Source organism: Canis lupus, chromosome 17, assembly GCF_003254725.2.
Source record: "Canis lupus dingo isolate Sandy chromosome 17, ASM325472v2, whole genome shotgun sequence".
NCBI lineage: Eukaryota > Metazoa > Chordata > Mammalia > Carnivora > Canidae > Canis > Canis lupus.
Genome location: NC_064259.1, coordinates 20,412,818 through 20,433,494, shown reverse-complemented (window position 1 = coordinate 20,433,494; position 20,677 = coordinate 20,412,818). Strand labels below are relative to the sequence as shown.

The following is a 20,677-nucleotide window of genomic DNA, read 5'->3' as shown; positions in this document are numbered from 1 at the left end:
AAACTGGAAAGCTTGCCAATACACAGGAGTTCAAGTTGATGAAAGAAACTTTGCAAAACCGCATGAGCCCCAAGTGAGCCTCTGACAAATAAGAGTGAGACCCGCTAAATAACTAGAAAAAGAGAAAACTGTCCAGGATGATGACACAACAGGTGTTTCAAAAGAGAACAACTTGAGGGGTATTGACAAGAACTGAGGCACTCCATTCATCTTGCAAAATGGCCTCTATTATGATGGCACAGTAAGTGTCAAACATGAAATGAAGACATCTATTATTTCATTGTACTATTAATTGGGGCAAATTATGCTGCTAAAAAAAAATCAAACAATGCCTGATTCCATTTTCGCATATATAAAAAATGCACAGATACAATATTTTTATAATATTAATGTTATACTTAAAAAAAAAATACTCTCACTGTCCCCACCCCAACCACTACCTCCACTATCTACCACAAGATTTGGGTTCCCTTTAAAGGAATTCTTTTTTAGTGGCCTTTTTCTGAAACTAACTGTCCTCAGAATCCAAGATTTCTGGTAATTTGGTAAACATGTTTCCAAAGTCTAGATTAAGGAGGCTCCGTGTTTCTTTCTTTTTAAGATGTATTTACTTGAGAGTGAGATAGAGTGGGCACAAGCCAGGGGAGAGGCAGGAGGAGGGAGAAGAACCAGACTCCACGCTGAATAGGGAGCCTGACAGGGCTCAATCCCAGGACCCTGGGATGATGACCTGAGCCAAAGACAGATGCTTAACTGACCGAGCCACCCAGGCACCCGAAAGTCCATGTTTCTTCACTGACTTTTACTATTATACTTACACTCCCTATATTCCATCATCTATAGAAATAGAAGTGTGTCACAGTAGTATACATGCAACATAACCTTATTCTTATCTTTCCTGGTAGTCTCAATACGATGTACCCAACCTGCTTTGCTGAACACTATACCCTGGCAATGGCACATCAGCCTCTCTATGTAGACCTAATTCAAAAGGAGCAAAACAGCAAATCTCCAAGGGGTGGGGGAGGAGAACACACCAGTGGGGCAAGGGTAAAGGGCGCTCAGGTCGCACGGCCTAATCCTCACAAGGTCCTTTGTAGCATGTGTTACACCCTTGGCCCCAGCTGGCTCTTAGAACTGAAAGAGCTTTAAATAGAAGTGGTTTCTGGTGAATCCTGTCCACATGCTTCTATTTAAAGCTTGAACAGCTCTCAAGGTAAGCCTAGGCTCTAGATAAGCATACTAAGGGAAAAGGGGAAAGATGCCTTTTAGTTAAGTAGAGCAAAGAAATAAGCAGAGGCCTTTCAGTAAAGTCAGACTCATGGGAACTCAGCATCAGAGCCTTTAGGATTTCCTATGAACATTATTTTTTTTCCTATGAACATTATTAATACAGATAACAGGTTCTTAAAAAGTTTTCTAGCTGGAAGTCACATAACTTTTAGGTTACAATACAACTATAGAGATCCTTGTAACATAGCCCCCAACACTGCCTTTCCTTGAAGCCACTACAAAAATCACCAGGTCCACAATGCAACTGGTATTAGTATAGGGCAGGGAGAGGGAAGTTACTGCTGGTCAATTAATAGCTGAGATTTGCCATACAGATATAAAATCTTCAGACAAAATTTAGGGAGAAACATGATGGCTTTACAGATTAGGATAGAAAAGAAGCACGGAGAAAACTGAAACAGTATTTACTTTTCAAGGACTCTTGTAAGTTATTTTGTTTCTTTCAGAATATAGAAGTTGAAAATATATTATGAATAGCTTGATGCAATCATAAAATTGTCATATTCAACACAGAAATGTGAAAGCCTAAGGAAAAACAAAACAAAACAAATCAGAATGGGGAAAAAAAACCCCAAAAATCCTTTGTGTTCTTAATTCTTCCTGGCCTCTCTAACATTATACAGTTGATTCTGTAAGCTTACGGAATGTCAGACCTTCAGCAATGTTAACATTTACTGGCAGGTAAAACTGTGGGGCAGAACCAATACTTTGTGTGCTCATTTTCCCTCCTGACAGTGATGGACATCATTGCCCCTACAGCCATACTGAACATGGTGATATGGCAGGCACAAAACTGCAAACAAACAGAATGCTTAGTGCACTGTGATGTGCTTGGGAGTCAACTTTATCCAAACAATCACAGAAATTGAAACACAACCCAGAAAATGTGTTTGGACTGTTCACTATGAAATCCCTGTAGAGTATGTCACTGAAGTTTCAAGGTCTGTTATTATCTCAGTTGCCACCAATAAACACTGCCTGGAGCTATGCCAACTAGGGTAAAAGTAAACTCCTGTGAAACTGTTACCACACCCTATGTGTCATCTAGTTAATGGAAATAAATGAATAAGAAAGGCTGCTTCCAACAAAAACAATGTTATGAAATAAGTTCTTTGCATGATGTTGAAATTTTAAGTTAATTAGTAGCCACAATAAAATTACCAAGTCATTTTTTTTCCTTTTCAACATTTATTTTATTTAAATTATTCTACATACTGGTGTCAGAGGTAGAGTTCAGTGATTCATCAGTTGTACATAACACCCAGTGCTCATTATATCACATGCCCTCCTTAATGTCCATCACCCTGTTACCCCAATCTCCCACCCTCTGCCCTCCAGTGACCCTCAGTTTGCTTCCTATGATTAAGAGTCTTTTATATTTGTCTCCCTCTCTGTTTTCATCCTTTTTAACTCTTCCCCTATGATCCTATTTTATTTCTTTTTTTTCCTATTTTGTTTCTTAAAGTTTATATTTGTGAGATCATATTGTCTTTCTCTGATTTACTTAATTCACTTAGCATAATATCCTCTACTTCCATCCACATCATTGCAAATAAAGATTTCCTTTTTTTTTTTATGGCTAGTCTGTGTGTGTGTGTGTGTGTACGTATGTACATACCACATCATTTTTATCCATTCATCTGTTGATGGATATCTTGGCTCTTTCCATAGTTTGGCTATTGTGGACACTGCTGCTATAAACACTGGGGTGTAGGCACTCCTTCAGATCACTTAGATATTTTTGGAGTTAATACCCAGTAGTGCAATTGGTGGCTCATAGGGTAACTATTTTCAACTTTTGGAGGAACCTCCATACTGTTTTCCAGAGTGGCTATACCAGTTTGCATTCTCAGCAACTGTGTAAAAGAGCTCCCCTTTTTCTACATCCTCACCAACATCTGTCATTTCCTGACTTCATTTTAGCCATTCTGACTGGTGTGAGGTGGTATCTCGTGGTTTTGATTTGGATTTCCCTGATGTTGAGTGATGTTGAGCATTTTTTCCTGTGTCTGTTGGCCATTTGTTATGTTTTCTTTGGAGAAATGTCTGTTCATGTCTTCTGCCCATTTCCTGATTAGATTATTTGTTCTTCGGATGTTGAATTTAATAAGTTCTTTAAAGATATTTGATACTAGCCCTTTATATGATGTGCCATTTGCAAATATCTTCTCTCATTCTGTAGGCTGTTTTATTTTGTCAACTGTTTGCTGTGCAAAAGATTTTTATCTTTTTTTTTTTAAGATTGTGTTTATTTATTCATAGAGATGCAGAGAGAGAGAGAGAGAGAGAGAGAGGCAGAGACACAGGCAGAGGGAGAAGCAGGCTCCATGCAGAGAGCCTGACGTGGGACTCGATTCAGGGTCTCCAGGATCACGCCCTGGGCTGCAGGTGGCGCTAAACTGCTGCGCCACTGGGGCTGCCCAAAAGATTTTTATCTTGATGAAGTCCCCATAGTTCATTTTTGCCTGTTTCCCTTGTCCTTGGAGACATGTCTAGCAAGAAGTTGCTGCAGCTGAGGTCAAAGAGGTTACTGCCTATGTTCTCCAAAATAAAGGACAGGAACCATACGATCTCAACGGATGCAGAAAAAGTGTTTGGCAAAGTACAGCATCCTCTGGATTTTGATGGATTCCTGTCGCATATTTAGGTCTTCTCTCATCTATTTTGAGTCTATTTTTGTATATGGTGTGAGGAAATGATCCAGTTTCATTCTTCTGCATGTGGCTTTCCAATTTTCCCAACATCATTTGTTGGAGAGACTTTTTTCCATTGGATATTCTTTCCTGCTTTGTCAAAGATTAGTTGACCAGAGCTGAGGGTCCATTTCTAGATTCTCTATTCTGTTCCATTGATCTAATGTCTGTTTTTGCACTGGTACAATACTGTCTTGATGACTACAGCTTTGTAATACAACATGAAGTCCAGAATTGTGATGCCATCAGTTTTGGTTTTCTTTTTCAACATTCCTTTGGCTGTTCTGGTTCCATACAAATTTTAGGATTATTTGTTCTAACTCTGTGAAGTTGATGGTTATTTTGATAGAAATTGCACTGAACATATAGATTGCTCTAGGTAGCATAGACATTTTAACAATATTTGTTTTTCCAATCTGTGAGCATGGAATGTTTTTCTATTTCTTTGTGTCTTGTTTACTTTCTTTCATGAGTATTCTAGTTTTTTGAGTACTCTAGTTTTCTGAGTACAGATCTTTTTTAAGATTTATTTATTTATTTATTTATTTATTTATTAATTATAGACCCGGGGGGGGGGCAGACACAGGCATCGGGAGCCCACTGCAGGACTCGATCCCAGGACTCCAGGATCGCCCCCTGGGCCAAAGGCAGGCGCCAAACCACTGAGCCACCCAGGGATCCCCTGAGTACAGATGTTTTGACTCTTTCATTAGGTTTATTCCTAGGTAGCTTATGGTTGTGGGTGCAATTGTAAACAGGATTGACTCCTTAATTTCTCCTTCCGTCTCATTGTTAGTGTATAGAAATGTAACTGATTTCTGTGCAATGATTTCATATCCTGCCACTTTGCTGAATTCCTATATGAGTTCTAGCAATTTTGGGGTCTGAGTCTTTTGGGTTTTCCAAATAGAGTATCGTGTCATCTGCAAAGAATGAGAATTTGACTTCTTTGCTGATTCAGATGCCCTTTATTTTTTTGTTGTCTGATTGGTGAGGCTAGGATTTCTAGCACTATGCTGAACAGCAGTGGTGATAGTGGACATCCCTGCTGTGTTCCTGACCTTAGCGGAAAAGCTCTGTTTTTCCCCGCTGGGAATGATATTCACTGTGGGCTTTTCATATATGGCTTTTATGATATTGAGGTATATTCCCTCTATCCCCACATTGTGAAGAATTTTTTTTTTTCACTGTGAAGAATTTTAATCAAAAAAGGATGCTGTTCTTTGTCAAATGCTTTTTCTGCATCTACTGAGAGGATATGGTTCTTGGCGGTTCTTTTATTAATGTAGTGTATCACACATTGATTTGCAGATGTTGAACCACCCTTGCAGCCAAGGAAGAAGTCCTACTTGGCCATGGTAAAAAATCCTTTCAATGTACTGTTGGATCCTACTGACTAGTATTTTGGTGAGATTTTGGCATCCATGTTCATGGATATTGGTCTGTAATTCTCCCTTTTACTGGGGTCTTTGGTTTTGGGATCAAGGCAATGCTGGCCTCATAGAAAAAGTTTGGAAGTTTTCCTTTTATTCCTATTTTTTGAAATGGCTTCAAAAGAAAAGATATTACTTTTTCTTTAACTGTTTGGTAGAATTACCTTGGCAAGCCATCTGACCCTGGACTCTGTTAGGAGGTTTTTGATTACTGCTTTAATTTCCTTGCTAGTTATGGGTCTGTTCAGGTTTCCTATTTCTGTTTTGGTAGTTTATACATCTCTAGGAATGCATCCATTTCTTCCAAATTACCTAATTTGTTGGCATATAGTTGCTCATAATATGTTCTTATAATTGTATTTCTTCAGTGTTGGCTCTGACCTCTCCTTCTTCATCCATGATTTTATTTATTTGGGTACTTTCTCTTTTCTTTTTGATAAGTCTGGCCAGGGGCTTATCAATCTTACTCTTCGAAAGAACTGGCTCTTAGTTTTGTTGATCTTTTCTACTGTTCTTTTTGTTTCTATTTCACTGGTTTCTATTCTTTAATTCTCCTCTTCTTTTAGATTTAGGCTTTATTTGCTGTTCTTTCTCCAGCTCCTTTAGATGTAAGGTTAGGCTGTGTATTTGAGACCTTTCTTTTTTTCTGAGAAAGGCTTGTATTGCTATATACTTACCTCTTAGGACCACCTTTGCTGCATCCCAAAAGTTTTGAACAGTTGTGCTTTCATTTTCATTTGTTTCCATGAGTTTTTTTAATTCTTCTTTAATTTCTTCATTGACCCATTCATTTTTTAGTAGGATGCTCTTCAGCCTCCACGTACTTGAGTTCTTTCCAAATTTCCTCTTGTGACTCAGTTCCAGTTTCAGAACATTGTGGTCTGAAAATATGTAGGGAATGATCCCAATTTGTTGGTACCAGTTGAGACCTGATTTGTGACCCAGTATGTGATCTATTCTGGAGTATGTTTCATGTGCACTCGAGAAGAATGTGTATTCTGTTGCTTTAGGATAGAATGTTCTGTGAAGTCTATTTGGTCCAATGTGTCATTCAAAGCCCTTGTTTCCTTGTCAATCTTCAGCTTGGATGATCTTTTGACTGCAGTGAGTAGGGTGTAAAAGTCTCCTACTACTATTGTATTATTACTGATATTTTTTTAAATTTTGTTATTAATTGGCTTATATAACTGGCTGTACCATGTTAGGGACATAAATATTTACAATTCTTTATCTTCTTGTTGGATAGATCCTTTAATTATGACATAGTATCCTTCCTCACCTCTTATTACAGTCTTTGGTTTATTTATTTTTATTTTTTTTTAAAGATTTTATTTATTTATTCATGAGAGACAGACAGAGAGAGAGAGAGAGAGAGAGAGAGAGGCAGAGACACAGGCAGAGGGAGAAGCAGGCTCCCTGCAAGGAGCCCGATGTGGGACTCGATCCTGGGTCTCCAGGATCACACCCTGGGCTGCAGGCGGCGCCAAACCGCTGGGCCAACCGGGGCTGCCCACAGTCTTTGGTTTAAAATCTAATTTGTCTGATACAAGGATCATCACCCCAGCTTTTTTTGATGTCCATTAGAATGATAAACGGTTTTCCATCCCCTCACCTTAAATCTGGAGGTGTCTTTGGGTCTAAAATGAGTCTCCTGCAGACAGCATATCGATGGGTCTTACTTTTTTTATCCAATCTGATACTGTGTCTTTTGACTGGAGCATTTAGCCCATTTACATTCACAGTAATTATTGAAAATATGAATTTAGTGCCACTGTATTACATGTAAAGTCATTATTTCTGTGTATTGTCTCTGTTCCTTTCTGGTTTATGTTACTTTTGGGCTCTCTCTTCACTTAAAGGATCCCTTTTAATATTTCTTGTAGGGCTGGTTTGATGACAACAAATTCTTTTTAGTTTCTGTTTGTCCTAGAAGCTTTTTATCTCTGCACTAAAAGTCACTTTAGCCATACTTTGCCATAAGTTCTATTATTCTAAGAAACAAATGAACATATATCCCAAAGCCGCTCAAATAATCGACTTGATTTATGGTATAGAATAAATATACACTAGGATAGCATGTCATTCGATTTATAATACTCTTAAATATTAAATAACATTCATTATTCAAATTATAAAGTCACATTTGAAGTCAAATATAGCTTTAATAAATTTTAATAACTTTTAAAGAATAATTCTGTTAATTGAAATTTAAGTTGATTCTCCTATTAATCTCTTTGAACACTATAAAGTTTGTTTTACTCACCTCTCTAGCCACATTGCTAGTTTTCACTTCCTGTATAACTGTGCCAAAGATGATATAATCAACAACATCCTTTGGGACATTGGTCCGGTGCAACAAACCCCTGAGAGTTGAAGTCCAAAGCAAAAAAAAAAAAAAAAAAACATTTCATAAATCAAGATAGTGCCATAGATCATCAGATAAAACACTGTACTTCTTTTAAAAGGTTAGCTTTGAATTTAAAAGAGACTGTATCTTGTTTTTTTTTAAGATATTATTTATTTATTCATGAGAGAGAGAGAGAGAGAGAGGCAGAGACATAGGCAGAGGGAGAAGCAGACTCCATGCAGGGAGCTCAATGTGGAACTCAATCCCCGGACTCCAGGATCACACCCTGGGCCAAAGGCAGGCGCTAAACCACTGAGCCACCCAGGCGTCCCAAAAAGAGACTATATCTTTTCCTTAATTCAACAAGCATGTGACACCTTATCAAAGAAGAAATGAATGAATAATTTATAAAGTCAACATTTAGGGGCACCTGTGTGGCTCGGTCAGTTTCATGTCTGACTCTTAATTCCAGTTCAGGTCATGACCTCTGGGTTGTGAAATCAAGCCCTATAACGGGCTCTGCACTCACCGTGAAGTCTGCTTGTGATTCTTTCTCTCCTTCTGCCTCTACCCCTAGTCAAGCACATGTATGCTCTCTCTCTCAAAATAAAATCTTTTTAAAAATAAATAACATTTGATGTTCAATTGGTAATGAAAAGTTAAATAAGAAGAATCAAAAATAATTTGGACAAAGATAAAACATACATAAACACAGTAATGTTAGTAAGAATCTAAGTTTTAGGGACGCCTGGGTGGCTCAGCGGTTGAGCGTCTGCATTAGGCTCAGGGTGTGATCCCAGCATCAGGGATCGAGTCCCGCATCGGGCTCCCAGCATGGAGCCTGCTTCTCCCTCTGCCTATGTCTCTGCCTCTCTCATGAGTAAATAAATAAAATCTTAGGGAAAAAAAAAAAAAAAGAACCTATTCAGTCAAAAGAGGAAAAAAGAGATATAAAATCAAAGAGTGGAGGTAATATCCCAGGTATATTAAATTTAAATTTGGAATATCAATATAAACATATGATTTAAGCTATACACACACACACACACACACACACACACACACACACACACACCTGTCTAGCTCTGGCCACGGATAGAGACTAAAAGCAGTAACATTCCAGTCTCCAGTAGGAAAGAAATGAGCCCATCTTGAACTCAGACTTGGTTTCTTTCTTTCTTAAGATTTTGTTTATTTGAGGATGCCTGGGTGGCTCAGCAGTTCAGTGTCTGCCTTTGGCCTAGGGCATGATCTTGGGAGTCCTGGGATCAAGTCCCACATCGGGCTCCCTGCATGGAGCCTGCTTCTCTCTCTGCCTGGGTCTCTGCCTCTCTGTGTGTCTTCATGAATAAAAAAATGAATAAAATCTTAAAAAAAAAAAAAGATTTTATTTATTTGACAGAGAAACCACAAGTAGGCAGAGCAGCAGGCAGAGGGAGAGGGATAAACAGGTTCCCCACTGAGCAGAGAGCCCGAAACAGGACTCAGTCCCAGGACCCTGGGATCATGACCTGAGCCGAAGGCAGATGCTTAACTGAATAAGCCACCCAGGTGCTCCTCAGACTTGGTTTCTAAATGCCATTGCCCATTAAAGGATTCATTCATTCATTCATTAAGATTTTATTTTTAAGTAATCTCTCCACCCAACATGGGTCTTGAACTAACAACCCCAAGATCAGGAGTTCCATCCTCTACCAACTAAGCCAGCCAGGCATCCCAAAAATCAATTTTTTAAAAAAATGACTGAAGCCAGGTCTAAGACAAGGCAAGTACAAAGTGAACCTCACTGTTATTTTTTGTCCCAAAAATAAGACAGCATTCAAAGACTAATAGAATAGATATCAAAACCAGAAACATACATTTGTCAGAACTCATCAAACTACACACTTAAGTCTGTGCATTTTATTATATGCAAATTATACCTCAGGAAATATTATACTAAAAAAAGTGACATAAGAAACAACTCGGGAGTGCCTAGTTGGCTCAGTTGGTAGAGAATGTGACTCTTGATCTCTGGGTTCAGATTTTAAACTCCACACTGAGTGTTAGAATTTATTTAAAAAAAAGAAACAACTCGAAGGAGTACCCACAGATAAAAGGTGTGACCTTCAAAAAGAACAACGATTAAGCTTAGCTGTATGTAACACAATAAATAAAATGGGGCACTTAGCTGGCTCAGTTGGTGGAGCATGCAACTCTTGATCTTGGGGCTATGAGCCCCATATTGGGTGTAGAGATTACAAAAATAAAATCTTAAAAAAAAAACCACAACAAAAATTCGTAAGTCCTCATCACTTAAAAAAATAAATAAATAAAAAGAAAGAAAGAAATTTCATTGCTCCTTCTAGAAAAATACCAGCCAATAAATGTCAGGAGTAACATAATTAGGAAAAAATCACAAATTTTTAACCTCTAATGTAATAAATGGCCCAGGCAAAAATATCAATGAATGCAAAAGCCACTTAGTGAAAGATTGCTGGGGAACAGGAGATTCACATGGTGCTACTGTATCACTTTACAGATTACTTACTATTGCAAAAGAAAAAAAAAAAAGTACTTTTATAATCAAAAGAACTGGCAATCTGACCACCATGACTGAGTGGTTAGATTTAGCATCATCACACATCCTGTGCCTAATGACATGACAAAATACCATGTGCTTTAAAGCATTCTTACCAAAAAAATGTTTAACCTGAATCTAATCAAGCTTCTAGAACTAATTTCTAGTTTACAGGAAATTCAAAAGTTAAAATATCACCAAGAAGAAACATCCAGAACATGGGACTTCCTATGGGACAGGTGGCCTAGTTTTCAAAAAGTCATTGTCAGGTGGGGGCAGGGAAGACGGGGGTGGGGGAAGAAAACATTCTAAATTCAAGAGACTAGAGAGACATATCCAGTTGTAATGTGAACTTCAACTAGGTCCTGATTTGGGGGGGGAAAACTACTGAAAGACATTGTTGGAGACAAATATGGGGGATCTGACTATGAACTGAACATTAGAAGTAACGGGATCATCATTATTATCTTAGCCACTGTAATGACATCCTGGATAGTAGAGAAGATCCTTATTCTTAGGAAATAAACACTGAAATATTTCAGGCTGAAGTTTCAAGAGGTCTGTAACTTACTGGCAAATGCTTCAAACCAATAGATACAACCAATATGGCAAAACGGTTAACAACGATTAAACCTAAATGGAAGGTACTTAAGTGTTCACTGTATTATTCTTTCAATTTTATTTTACATTTGACAGTTTTTAAAACAAAAAGTTGTGGAAAAACTTGCAAAGCATCAGTCTGGGATCATAATCAGAAAGGGTGCCAGCATCAGAAACAGGAAAACAAGCTGGCTTTAGGGAAAAGATAATTTTTAATTTTTTAATTTTTATTTATTTTTTTGAGTAGGCTCCACACTCAATATGGGGCTTGAACTCACAACCGTGAGATCAAAAGTTACATGCTCTATTAACTGAGCCAGCCAGGAGCCCTGATAATTTTTATTTTTGATATGCTGTACTTGAAGTGTCTAAGAAAAGAGGTCAAATTCAGAGATTTGGGAATCTTTCAAATTAAAAAAAAATAATAAAGTAGATGAAATTTTTAAGGAAAAGCATACATCCGTATGCAATGCTATAAGAATTAAAATTTGCCAAATACTTTTAAGAAAGAAAAAGAGAAAGAGACTCAGTTTTTTAAAAAGTAGAGAAGGATCATTCAGAAGAGGGAAGGAAAATCACAAAGGCATAGTATTAAGAAATCAAAGGATCACAGGGTCAAGTACAGCTCACAGGTCAATGCTAGAGAATACAAAGAGACCAGGCCTGGGAAAAGACTCATGCATTTAGGGAACACAAAGCACCATGAAGAGAAGCTTCCAAAGTACAGTTACTGAAGAGCAGTAGGAATGGAGAAAATTATTATGAGACTAAGGAGATGGACAATAAGAAAAGATAAGTAATTGCTGCTTTCATTCACTCTCAAAGTCTCATAGGAAGAGAAGAAAAAGAACCAGATGGGCAGAAAGGTCAACTGAAAGGTTTTTTCAAACTAGAAAAGACCTGCGATTGGTTGAAGAGACAGAGGCAAGGCATCAATGAAAAATGAATGAGATAATGCTTTACATGCTATTCCTACCACAGAAACAGCCACGTATTGTATGACTCTCATCAAATTACTCATCCATCTCAATCTCATGTAAAACCCACATATAATTTTACATTCTAACTTGCTTTACATATGAATCGTCAGATCTCATTTTAAGCTTCTTTCTACATAAATATTAGTTGTCTAAAATAATCATCAAATATATATATACACATATATATATATTATATACCGTGATGAGTTATAACTGGCTAGCTAGCAAAGCACTCCTTAAAGAATACTGTCACGCCAAGATATTGTCAAGGCCACAAAATAAACATTTCTGATACCTATCAGCTACCTGAATTTGTACTGCACATATGGCAAAAATGAAGTATAAATAAATCTTGAAGAGGCCAGTATTTGTTTCTCACCACATAAAAGTAAATATATCCTAGATATGGAAATTCGATTAAACATGTTGTTTCACATGTAAAAACTAGAGAAAGTGCTTTTAATGAAATAAGAACTAAAATAAAACTGCATTTACTTACGAAAGTGCTGCTCTAGCCAAATCATGTGGCATCAGGTCCTTATATCTGGGGAAAGAAAATAAACAACTGAAAACAAGCCTAGAGAACTTTAATAAGTGTTTTTGTTCTTTTTAAATTTTTTTTTTAACTTTTATTTATTTATGATAGTCACACACACAGAGAGAGAGAGGCAGAGACACAGGCAGAGGGAGAAGCAGGCTCCATGCACCGGGAGCCCGACGTGGGATTCGATCCAGGGTCTCCCGGATCGCGCCCTGGGCCAAAGGCAGGCGCCAAACCGCTGCACCACCCAGGGATCCCCTGTTTTTGTTCTATTTGAAATACCTAGAGATAATATCTAACACATGCTGCTGCAAATGCACTTCACTTTGCTATCTGAGGCAGTCCATCATTTCAAATGAAGCAACAGCATGACTACTATTTGTCATCCTTAACAATCTGGCAAGCCTTAACTTCTACTGAGCTGGCTACGAATCTAACAAAGACGTGTGGCCCAGTATCTTATATGACAGTAATTCATGTCAGTACTCAACATGGCATACGTTACATGCTCTTTAAAACTAAACTCTACCTTTTAAGCTCTTTTTACTTATCTTTCAAAATATATTACTTATTTTGTAATGCCCAAAGGAACATGAAGGACATATCAGGACTTTTTAAGAAACTTTTTGAAGTAATTTGAGATTTCCGACAGAACTGAATAGATAGGACAGAGCTCCTGAATACCCTCCACCTGGCTTCCCTTTATGCTCATATCTTATGGAACCAACTAGTCAACACTAAGAAATTAACACTTGGCACAAGACTATTCACTAAACTGCTAACTTTATCTGGATCTCATCAGTTTTTCTACTAATGCCCTCTCACAGGTCTGTTCCAAGACCAAATCCACGCATTTAGTTGTCATGACTCCTTTGTTTCCTCCAATCTGCGACAGTTTTCAGCCCTTCTTTGTCTTTTGTGTCCTTGACACTTGGAAGACTAGGGTCATAGGTTTGGGGGAAGAATACAACGGAGGTAAAGTGACCTTCTCATTGCTTCGTATTAGAATGTACACAACAGCAATATGACTTATTACTAGGGCTGTTATATTGATTGCTTGGTTAAAGCAGTGTCTGCCAGTTTTCTCCACTATTTTTCCCTTTCTGTACTCAATTTAAGTATGGAAGTGAGTCACTAGTCCTGCCATCACTCAAAGGGAGGTGGATTAAGCTCCACTTCCTAGTGGAAGGAATAACAACGATTTGTGGACATATGGTAAAAACATCACAGTAGTTAAATATTTTGGGGGGAGAGAGTTTGAAGCTATGCAGATATCTTATTTCTCAACATTTCTCACTAATTTTAGCATTCATTCGTAGCAACTGCTTGCCCCAATTACTACTGTGGTGTTCTAATGCTGATTTTCCTCATTGCTTCTACATGTATTAGCTGAAATCCTTTAGTAAAGATGATGTGTCCCTTCTCTCATTTATGTATTTATTCAATCATTTATTTATATCAGATTGAACTCATACAAATATTTATTCTTTGGGTTATGATGTAACACTCTATTTTATTGGAAGCTACTTCAGGTTGGCCCCATGTCCTTTTACCATGCCCATTTTTTTTAAGCACTTCTTCACTTCCAGGCACTACAACACGCTCCAGCCTCACCTTGTATTTTCTCCAGCTCAGTCTAGGTTCTAGGAAACCCTAGTTCCTAATATTGAAGAAAGTATTTAGAAACCAAGACCTAGGGCACCTCGGTGGCTCAGTTGGTTAGGCATCTGCCCTCAGCTCAGGTCATGACCCCAGTATTCTGGGATTGAGTTCCACATGGGGCTCCCTGCTCAGCAGGGAGTATTTTTCCCTCTTCCTCTGTTCCTTCCCCCTACTCCTATGGTCTCTCTCAAAACAAATAAATAAAATCTTAAAACAAAACAAAACCCAAGATCTGGATGTAAACTCTTTAGTTTATTTAAATGTTAAAAATAGGGATCCCTGGGTGGCTCAGTGGTTTGGCGCCTGCCTTTGGCCCAGGGCGCGATCCTGGAGACCCAGGATCGAATCCCACGTCAGGCTTCCGGTGCATGGAGCCTGCTTCTCCCTCTGCCTGTGTCTCTGCCTCTCTCTCTCTCTCTCTCTCTGTGACTATCATAAATAAATAAAAATTTAAAAAAATTATTAATTATAAAAAAAATGTTAAAAATAAATTCCCTTTAAGTCAAAGAGTTAACCATTGGATTGAACAAGAAAGTTCTTTCTTCAAGTTCTGAAAATCAAAACCTAAAAATCCAAAAATGTTTTTATTTTCACTCTGAATCACAGAAAAATGATCATTTTCCAAATCTTTTATAAGGTAAAATCAGTATCCTCAAATTTAGGAAAGAATATTCTGGAGAAACATTGTACGTCAATTTTAAAATGTCCAAACAATAAATTATTTATCACTTTATAATCTTAATTCTCGGGACACCTGGGTGACTCAGCAGTTGAGCGTCTGCCTTCAGCTCAGGGGGTGATCCCGGGATCTGGGGATAGAGTCCCGCAATGGGCTCCCTGCGAGTAGCCTGCTTCTCTCTCTGCCTATGTCTCTGTCTCTGCCTCTCTTGAATAAATAAATAAAATCTTAAAAAAAAAAATCTTAATTTTCATGTTCCTACACCCCCTTTACCAAGATGACTAAAAGACTTCGAAATTCCACTGCTGGCATCTATTCCTAGGAGTGCTTCCCAAATGCCCTTCCCCTCTGAGAACCTGGTCTTTCAAACAGCACTCGAGTTAAATGCAACCTTCCTGAAAATTAAGCAGGAAAAGATCTTTTTCCACTAGAAAATCATCAATTATAGAGTAGCTATTTGTCATCTCAATCATAGTATCACTTACGTGACTCAATTATTTGTCCTCTTCATAGATTCTTCCCTCTATATTATTTTTTGTCACCTTTGTTCTTTATATAAATATTACCTTAAATTTTTTCTTTCTTCCGTATTAACTTTAATTCCTTACATTCTTCGTCAGTTAAGATCCTGAATAGAGGGGCACCTGGGTGGCTCAGCGGTTGAGCATCTGCCTCTGGCTCAGGACATGATCCCAGGTTCGGGATCAAGTTCCACAACAGGCTCCCTATGAGGAGCCTGCTTTTCCCTCTATGTCTGTCTGTCTGTCTCTCTCTCTCTCTGTATCTCACGAATAAATAAAATCTTAAAAAAAAAAAAATCCTGAATAGAACTAAAAACTAAAGAACTAAAACACAACCATGAACAACAAAGGGACCAAACCTCACACCAATGTGCTGAATATCTCAAATCAAACTTCATGCAAACATTAATTACCAAAGAAACTGTTTAATTATAAGTAAATGAGGGGATCCCTGGGTGGTTTGGCGCCTGCCTTTGGCCCAGGGTACGATCCTGCAGTCCCGGGATCGAGTCCTGTGTTGGGCTCCCTGCATGGAGCCTGCTTCTCCCTCTGCCTGTGTCTCTGCCTCTCTCTCTATGTCTATCATGAATAAATAAATAAAACCTTAAAAAAATAATTATAATGATAAGTAAGTGAGATAGTTAAGTGTGTTCACATTTCTCAATAGCTGGTAAAACACTTGGAAACAAACATCCACGTAGTATAACAGCTCTTACAAAAAAAGAAGAAAGCCTAGAACTTTCTACTCTTGATGAAAATTTTCCTATCCTGTTGCTGCTGAGTACAAGGAGGATCCCCTGTCCTCACCTTCTTGCCATTAAAGCTTCAGATTTTTACTCTTACTGCTTTTATCAGTACACCAAAGATCATAGACAGAAAATGGGTTACTATACTAAAAGGGTGAATGAAGAAACTTTACCACCACTTAGAGTATTACTTCTGTAAGAAAATACTCTCTAGATTCTAAACCATGTTTAAAAGAGAAGGTTTACTGTTTGTGTGTGTACATGTATATGTACGTATGTATCGTCCACAAACAATGGCATTATATACTGCTCTGTACCTTGCTCTTTACACTTAACTTACTTTTATTTTTTTTTTTTATTTTTTTTTTTTTAAAAGATTTTATTTATTCATGAGAGATACAGAGAGAGAGAGAGGCAGAGACACAGGCAGAGGGAGAAGCAGGCTCCATGCAGGGAGCCTGACACGGGACTCGATCCCAGGACTCCAGAATCACGTCCTGGGCCAAAGGCAGGCGCCAAACAACTGAGCCACCCAGGGATCCCCTTAACTTACTTTTAGGATCTTTCTATATTAGTACATAATGATAGGCCCTACTATTTTTAGCAGATGCCTAACATTCCCCAATGCATTTTTAAGTTAGCTCTTTCAAAATAGGGATATCAAAACAATCTACACAGACTAGAACTAATGTTTCATTTAGTTTGAAACAAGTTACCAAAGTCCATTATCAGCTTTTGGACAGACTGGGCCTCACTTGGGGAGAGAAAAGGAGAAGTAAAGTCTACAGAGAAGAGCAGTTTGGTTCTGGGAAATTTTTGTACTCATCAAGGATCATTCTGGTTCCATTTAGTTGGGGCTGTGTTATGCTGGGATTTGGACCAGACTGTCAAATGCAATTCTGATCATTTCCAGGAAGCCAAAGCAGTGAATTAAAGGCCCTTATAAAAATACCTGTGGATCCATAGCCTCAGTATTCAAACTTGTGAAGAAGCACAGAAACAATGTACTTATCTCCACACAAGGAAAGTATACCCCGGTTGCAACCAAGGTATCTGGACCCACACTAGGTTTTCAAAATAGGGTTGGTTCAATTTAAAACTACACTAGGCCTGTTCATGATAAAGGATAAAAAACAAATTTTGCCATATTATTTTACTACTGGCTTGATTTATTCTGTATTAACGTCATAAAAATGCTATCCATACATTAGTCCACTAACAATACTATTACCTACTAGGTTACATTTACAATGACCAGTTTTGAAAATATCTTTTTTTTTTTTTTTTGAAAATATCTTAAAAGAAGAAATAAATAAAAAGTATATGGGATGATGAATGTGTTAATCCAACTGTAGTAATTATTTCACAATGTATACATATATGTACAACTTCTATTTGCCAATCATACCTGAATAAAGCTAGGAAAAAGAAAAAGAAGAAAAGAATACAATCATTTCATACTTACGAAGTGCCTGACTGCAAAAACGGAATGCGAACACCATCCACTACCACAATATTCCTTATGTTGGGTTTGGCTAAGGTTTTCTTTGATTTGGTCTGTGCAGCTTTAAGATAAAGTTCAAAGAACTGTTAATTCAAATATATGAAGTCAGATGACTTTCTACATTTTACCCTATTCAACACCTAGTTGCATTTGCCATTTACCAAATCACTTCAATAAACAAAATGCTAAAAAATGGACTAAGCATTTACAAGTTTCCATATGATATTTAAGGTAAATACAGAGATTATACCTAATGATGAGGGTATTCATGCCATTAAGAAAATGGTTTCTTTTTCTCAAATGTTTTGACAATCTATCACACTGAAAACAACCAATGTGATACATGTCCCTAGCAGATGAAGTCCCAGGGTGCCTGACTGATCTCTGGTTGTAAATTCAAGGCCCACATTGGATATAGAGATTACTTAAAAAAATAAAAATCCTAAAAAAAATAAAGAAATCCCAATAACTGACATCTGCTCTTCACAAACCTTAGTACTCTTGCTTTTTTATGTAGAAACTAAGGCCATTTGGTGATTACTGCCATTCTGCGAAAACCTAGAATGCTTCCTGATTCTGTTTGACTTAATTTGTCTACTTTCTAACATCAAAAGAACAACCTTTGTGCCAGTATAGGACTGGCACAAAAATAGACTCAGATCAATGGGACAGAATAGAGAGCCCAGAAATAAACCCACACTTATATGCTCAATTTATCTATGACAGAAGAAGCAAGAATACACAATGGGGAAAAAACAGTCTCTTCATCAAATTTTGCTAAGAAAACTAGACAGTTAAATGTAAAAGAATGAAACTGGATCACTTTCTTACAGCACACACAAAAATAAAATCAAAATGGGTTAAAGACCTAAATGTGAGACCTGAAACCATGAAGCTCCTAGAAGACAGCACAGGCGATAATTTCTCTGACATTGGCTATACCAGCATCTTTCTAGATATGTCTCCTGAGGCAATGGAAACAAAACCAAAAATAAACTAATGGGACTATATAAAAATAAAAAGGGTTTACACAGCTAAGGAAACCATCAGCAAAAGACAAGGCAGGGGCCCCTGGTTGGCTCAGTGTCTGACTCTTGGTCATGAGGGTCTTGATCTCAGAGTTGTGAGATCAAGCCCATTGTTAGGCTCCAGGCTCAGTGGGGAATATGCTTGAGATTCTCTTTCCCTCTCCCTTCATTCCTCCCCACAACTTGCACACACGTTCTCTCTCTCTAAAAAAAAAAAAAAAAAAAAAGCAAAATCTGTAAAGAACTTCTACAACTTAACACCAAAAAAATCCAAATCTGAATAAAAATGGGGAGAGAACTTGAATAGACATTTTTCCAAAAAAGATATACAAACAGCAACAGACACATGAAAAGATGCATAACACCACTAATCAACAGGCAAATGCAAATCAAAACTATACCAGTCAGAATGGCAAATAAAAAAGGTAAGATATAACAAGTGTTGACCAGGACATGGAAAAAAAGGAACCTTCATGTACTGTTGATGGAAATGCAAATTGGTGCAGCCACTTAGAAGACAATATGAAGGTTCTTCAAAAAATTAAAAATAGAAATACCATATGATCTAGTAATTCCACTACTGGATATTTACCCAAAGCATATGAAAACACTAATTTAAATTGATATATGCACCTCTGTGTTTATTGCATTACTTACAAGCCCATAAACAAATGAATAGAGAAGGTGTATACACACACACACACAATGGAGTTAAAAAAAAAAAAAAAAGAATGGGGCACATAGGTGCCTCCATCGGTTAAGCATCTGCCTTCAGCTCAGGTCATGATCCAGGGTCCTGGGATCCAGTGCTACATCAGGCTCCCTCCTCCTTGGGGAGTCTGCTTCTCCCTTTCCCTCTGCCTGCCACTATCTGTGTTTGTGCTCACTCTCTCTGTCAAATAAATAAATAAAATCTTAAAAACAAACAAAAAAGAATGAGATCTTGGCATCTGCAACAACATGGATGAACTTAGAGTACATAATGCTAAGTGAAATAAGTCAGAGAAAGATAAAAGCGTGATTTCACTCATGTGAAATTTAAGAAACAAAACAAATGAACAAAGAAAAGAAAAGACAAACAAAAAGAAGCCAGACTCTTAAATACAGAGAACATACTGGTGGTTGCCAAAGGAGGGGTAGGTAGGGCGGGGAATGGGTGAAATAGGTGAAGGGGATTAAATGTGCACTTATCTTGATGAGCACTCAGTAATGTATAGAACTGTTGAATCATTACATTGTACACCTAAAACTAATATAACATTGTGTGTTAATTATACTTCAATAAAAAAAGCAATCTTGGGACACCTGGGTGGCTCAGTGGTTGAGCATCTGCCTTGGCTCAGGGCATGATCACAGGTGGGATCGAATCCCTATGCTTCGCCCTCTGCCTATGTCTCTGCCTCTCTCTCTCTGGGTCTCTCATGATTTAAAAAATAATAATAAATAATAATAATAATAAAAAAATAAAAAATTAGAGAAAGATTGCTTTTTAAAAAAAAAGATTTTATTTATTTATTCATGAGAGATCCAGAGAGAGAGAGAGAGAGAGGCAGAGACATAGGCAGAGGGTGAAGTAGGCTTCCTACAAGGAGCCCGACCTGGGACTCGATCCCAGGACTCCAGGATCATGCCCTGGGCCAAAGACAGGTGCTAAACCGCTGAGCCACCCAGCAATCCCTCTAATTTTTTAAATTGAAAAATAAAACATGAATATATGGTTATGACAATAAAAAAAAAAAACTAAAACATGGAGAGTAAAACCTTAAATTTCCTCTTGATGGCCTCTCCTGCCATATTATTTCCTTTGGGTTAGATACTGTTAATTTGGTGTATATACTTTCAAACTTTTTTTCTTTTAATGCACATGTGCATATCCTTATGTGTTATGTATACTTTTTTGACCTAACCACACCTACTAATATCATAAAGAACTATTTATTATAAACATCCACAATCAACTTGAAGGAAATAATAGTCAAAGGTAGGAGACATATATAATAGGATACAAAGATTTCCCTGGCAGCTGTAACGGAGATGTGCTGGTGAAGGACATAAAAGTACAGGGAGATAAGCAAGGGGACTTTTAGCAT

The 20,677-nt window shown here is 37.6% G+C and overlaps 1 protein-coding gene across 6 annotated transcripts in view; it reads right to left on the bottom strand.

The window, feature by feature from the left end:
* The window catches only part of HADHB (hydroxyacyl-CoA dehydrogenase trifunctional multienzyme complex subunit beta), a 44,294-nt gene that overhangs the window by 12,059 nt on the left and 11,558 nt on the right, over positions 1 to 20,677 (bottom strand). For all 6 annotated transcript variants that reach the window (XM_049095436.1, XM_025454457.3, XM_025454459.3 and 3 more), the window contains 3 exons: positions 17,521 to 17,620; positions 12,406 to 12,450; positions 7,683 to 7,782 (listed from right to left, as the gene is read on the bottom strand). In XM_049095436.1, the coding sequence (XP_048951393.1) occupies positions 7,683 to 7,782; positions 12,406 to 12,450; positions 17,521 to 17,620 (245 nt within the window). The remainder of the gene's footprint in view (positions 1 to 7,682; positions 7,783 to 12,405; positions 12,451 to 17,520; positions 17,621 to 20,677) is intronic.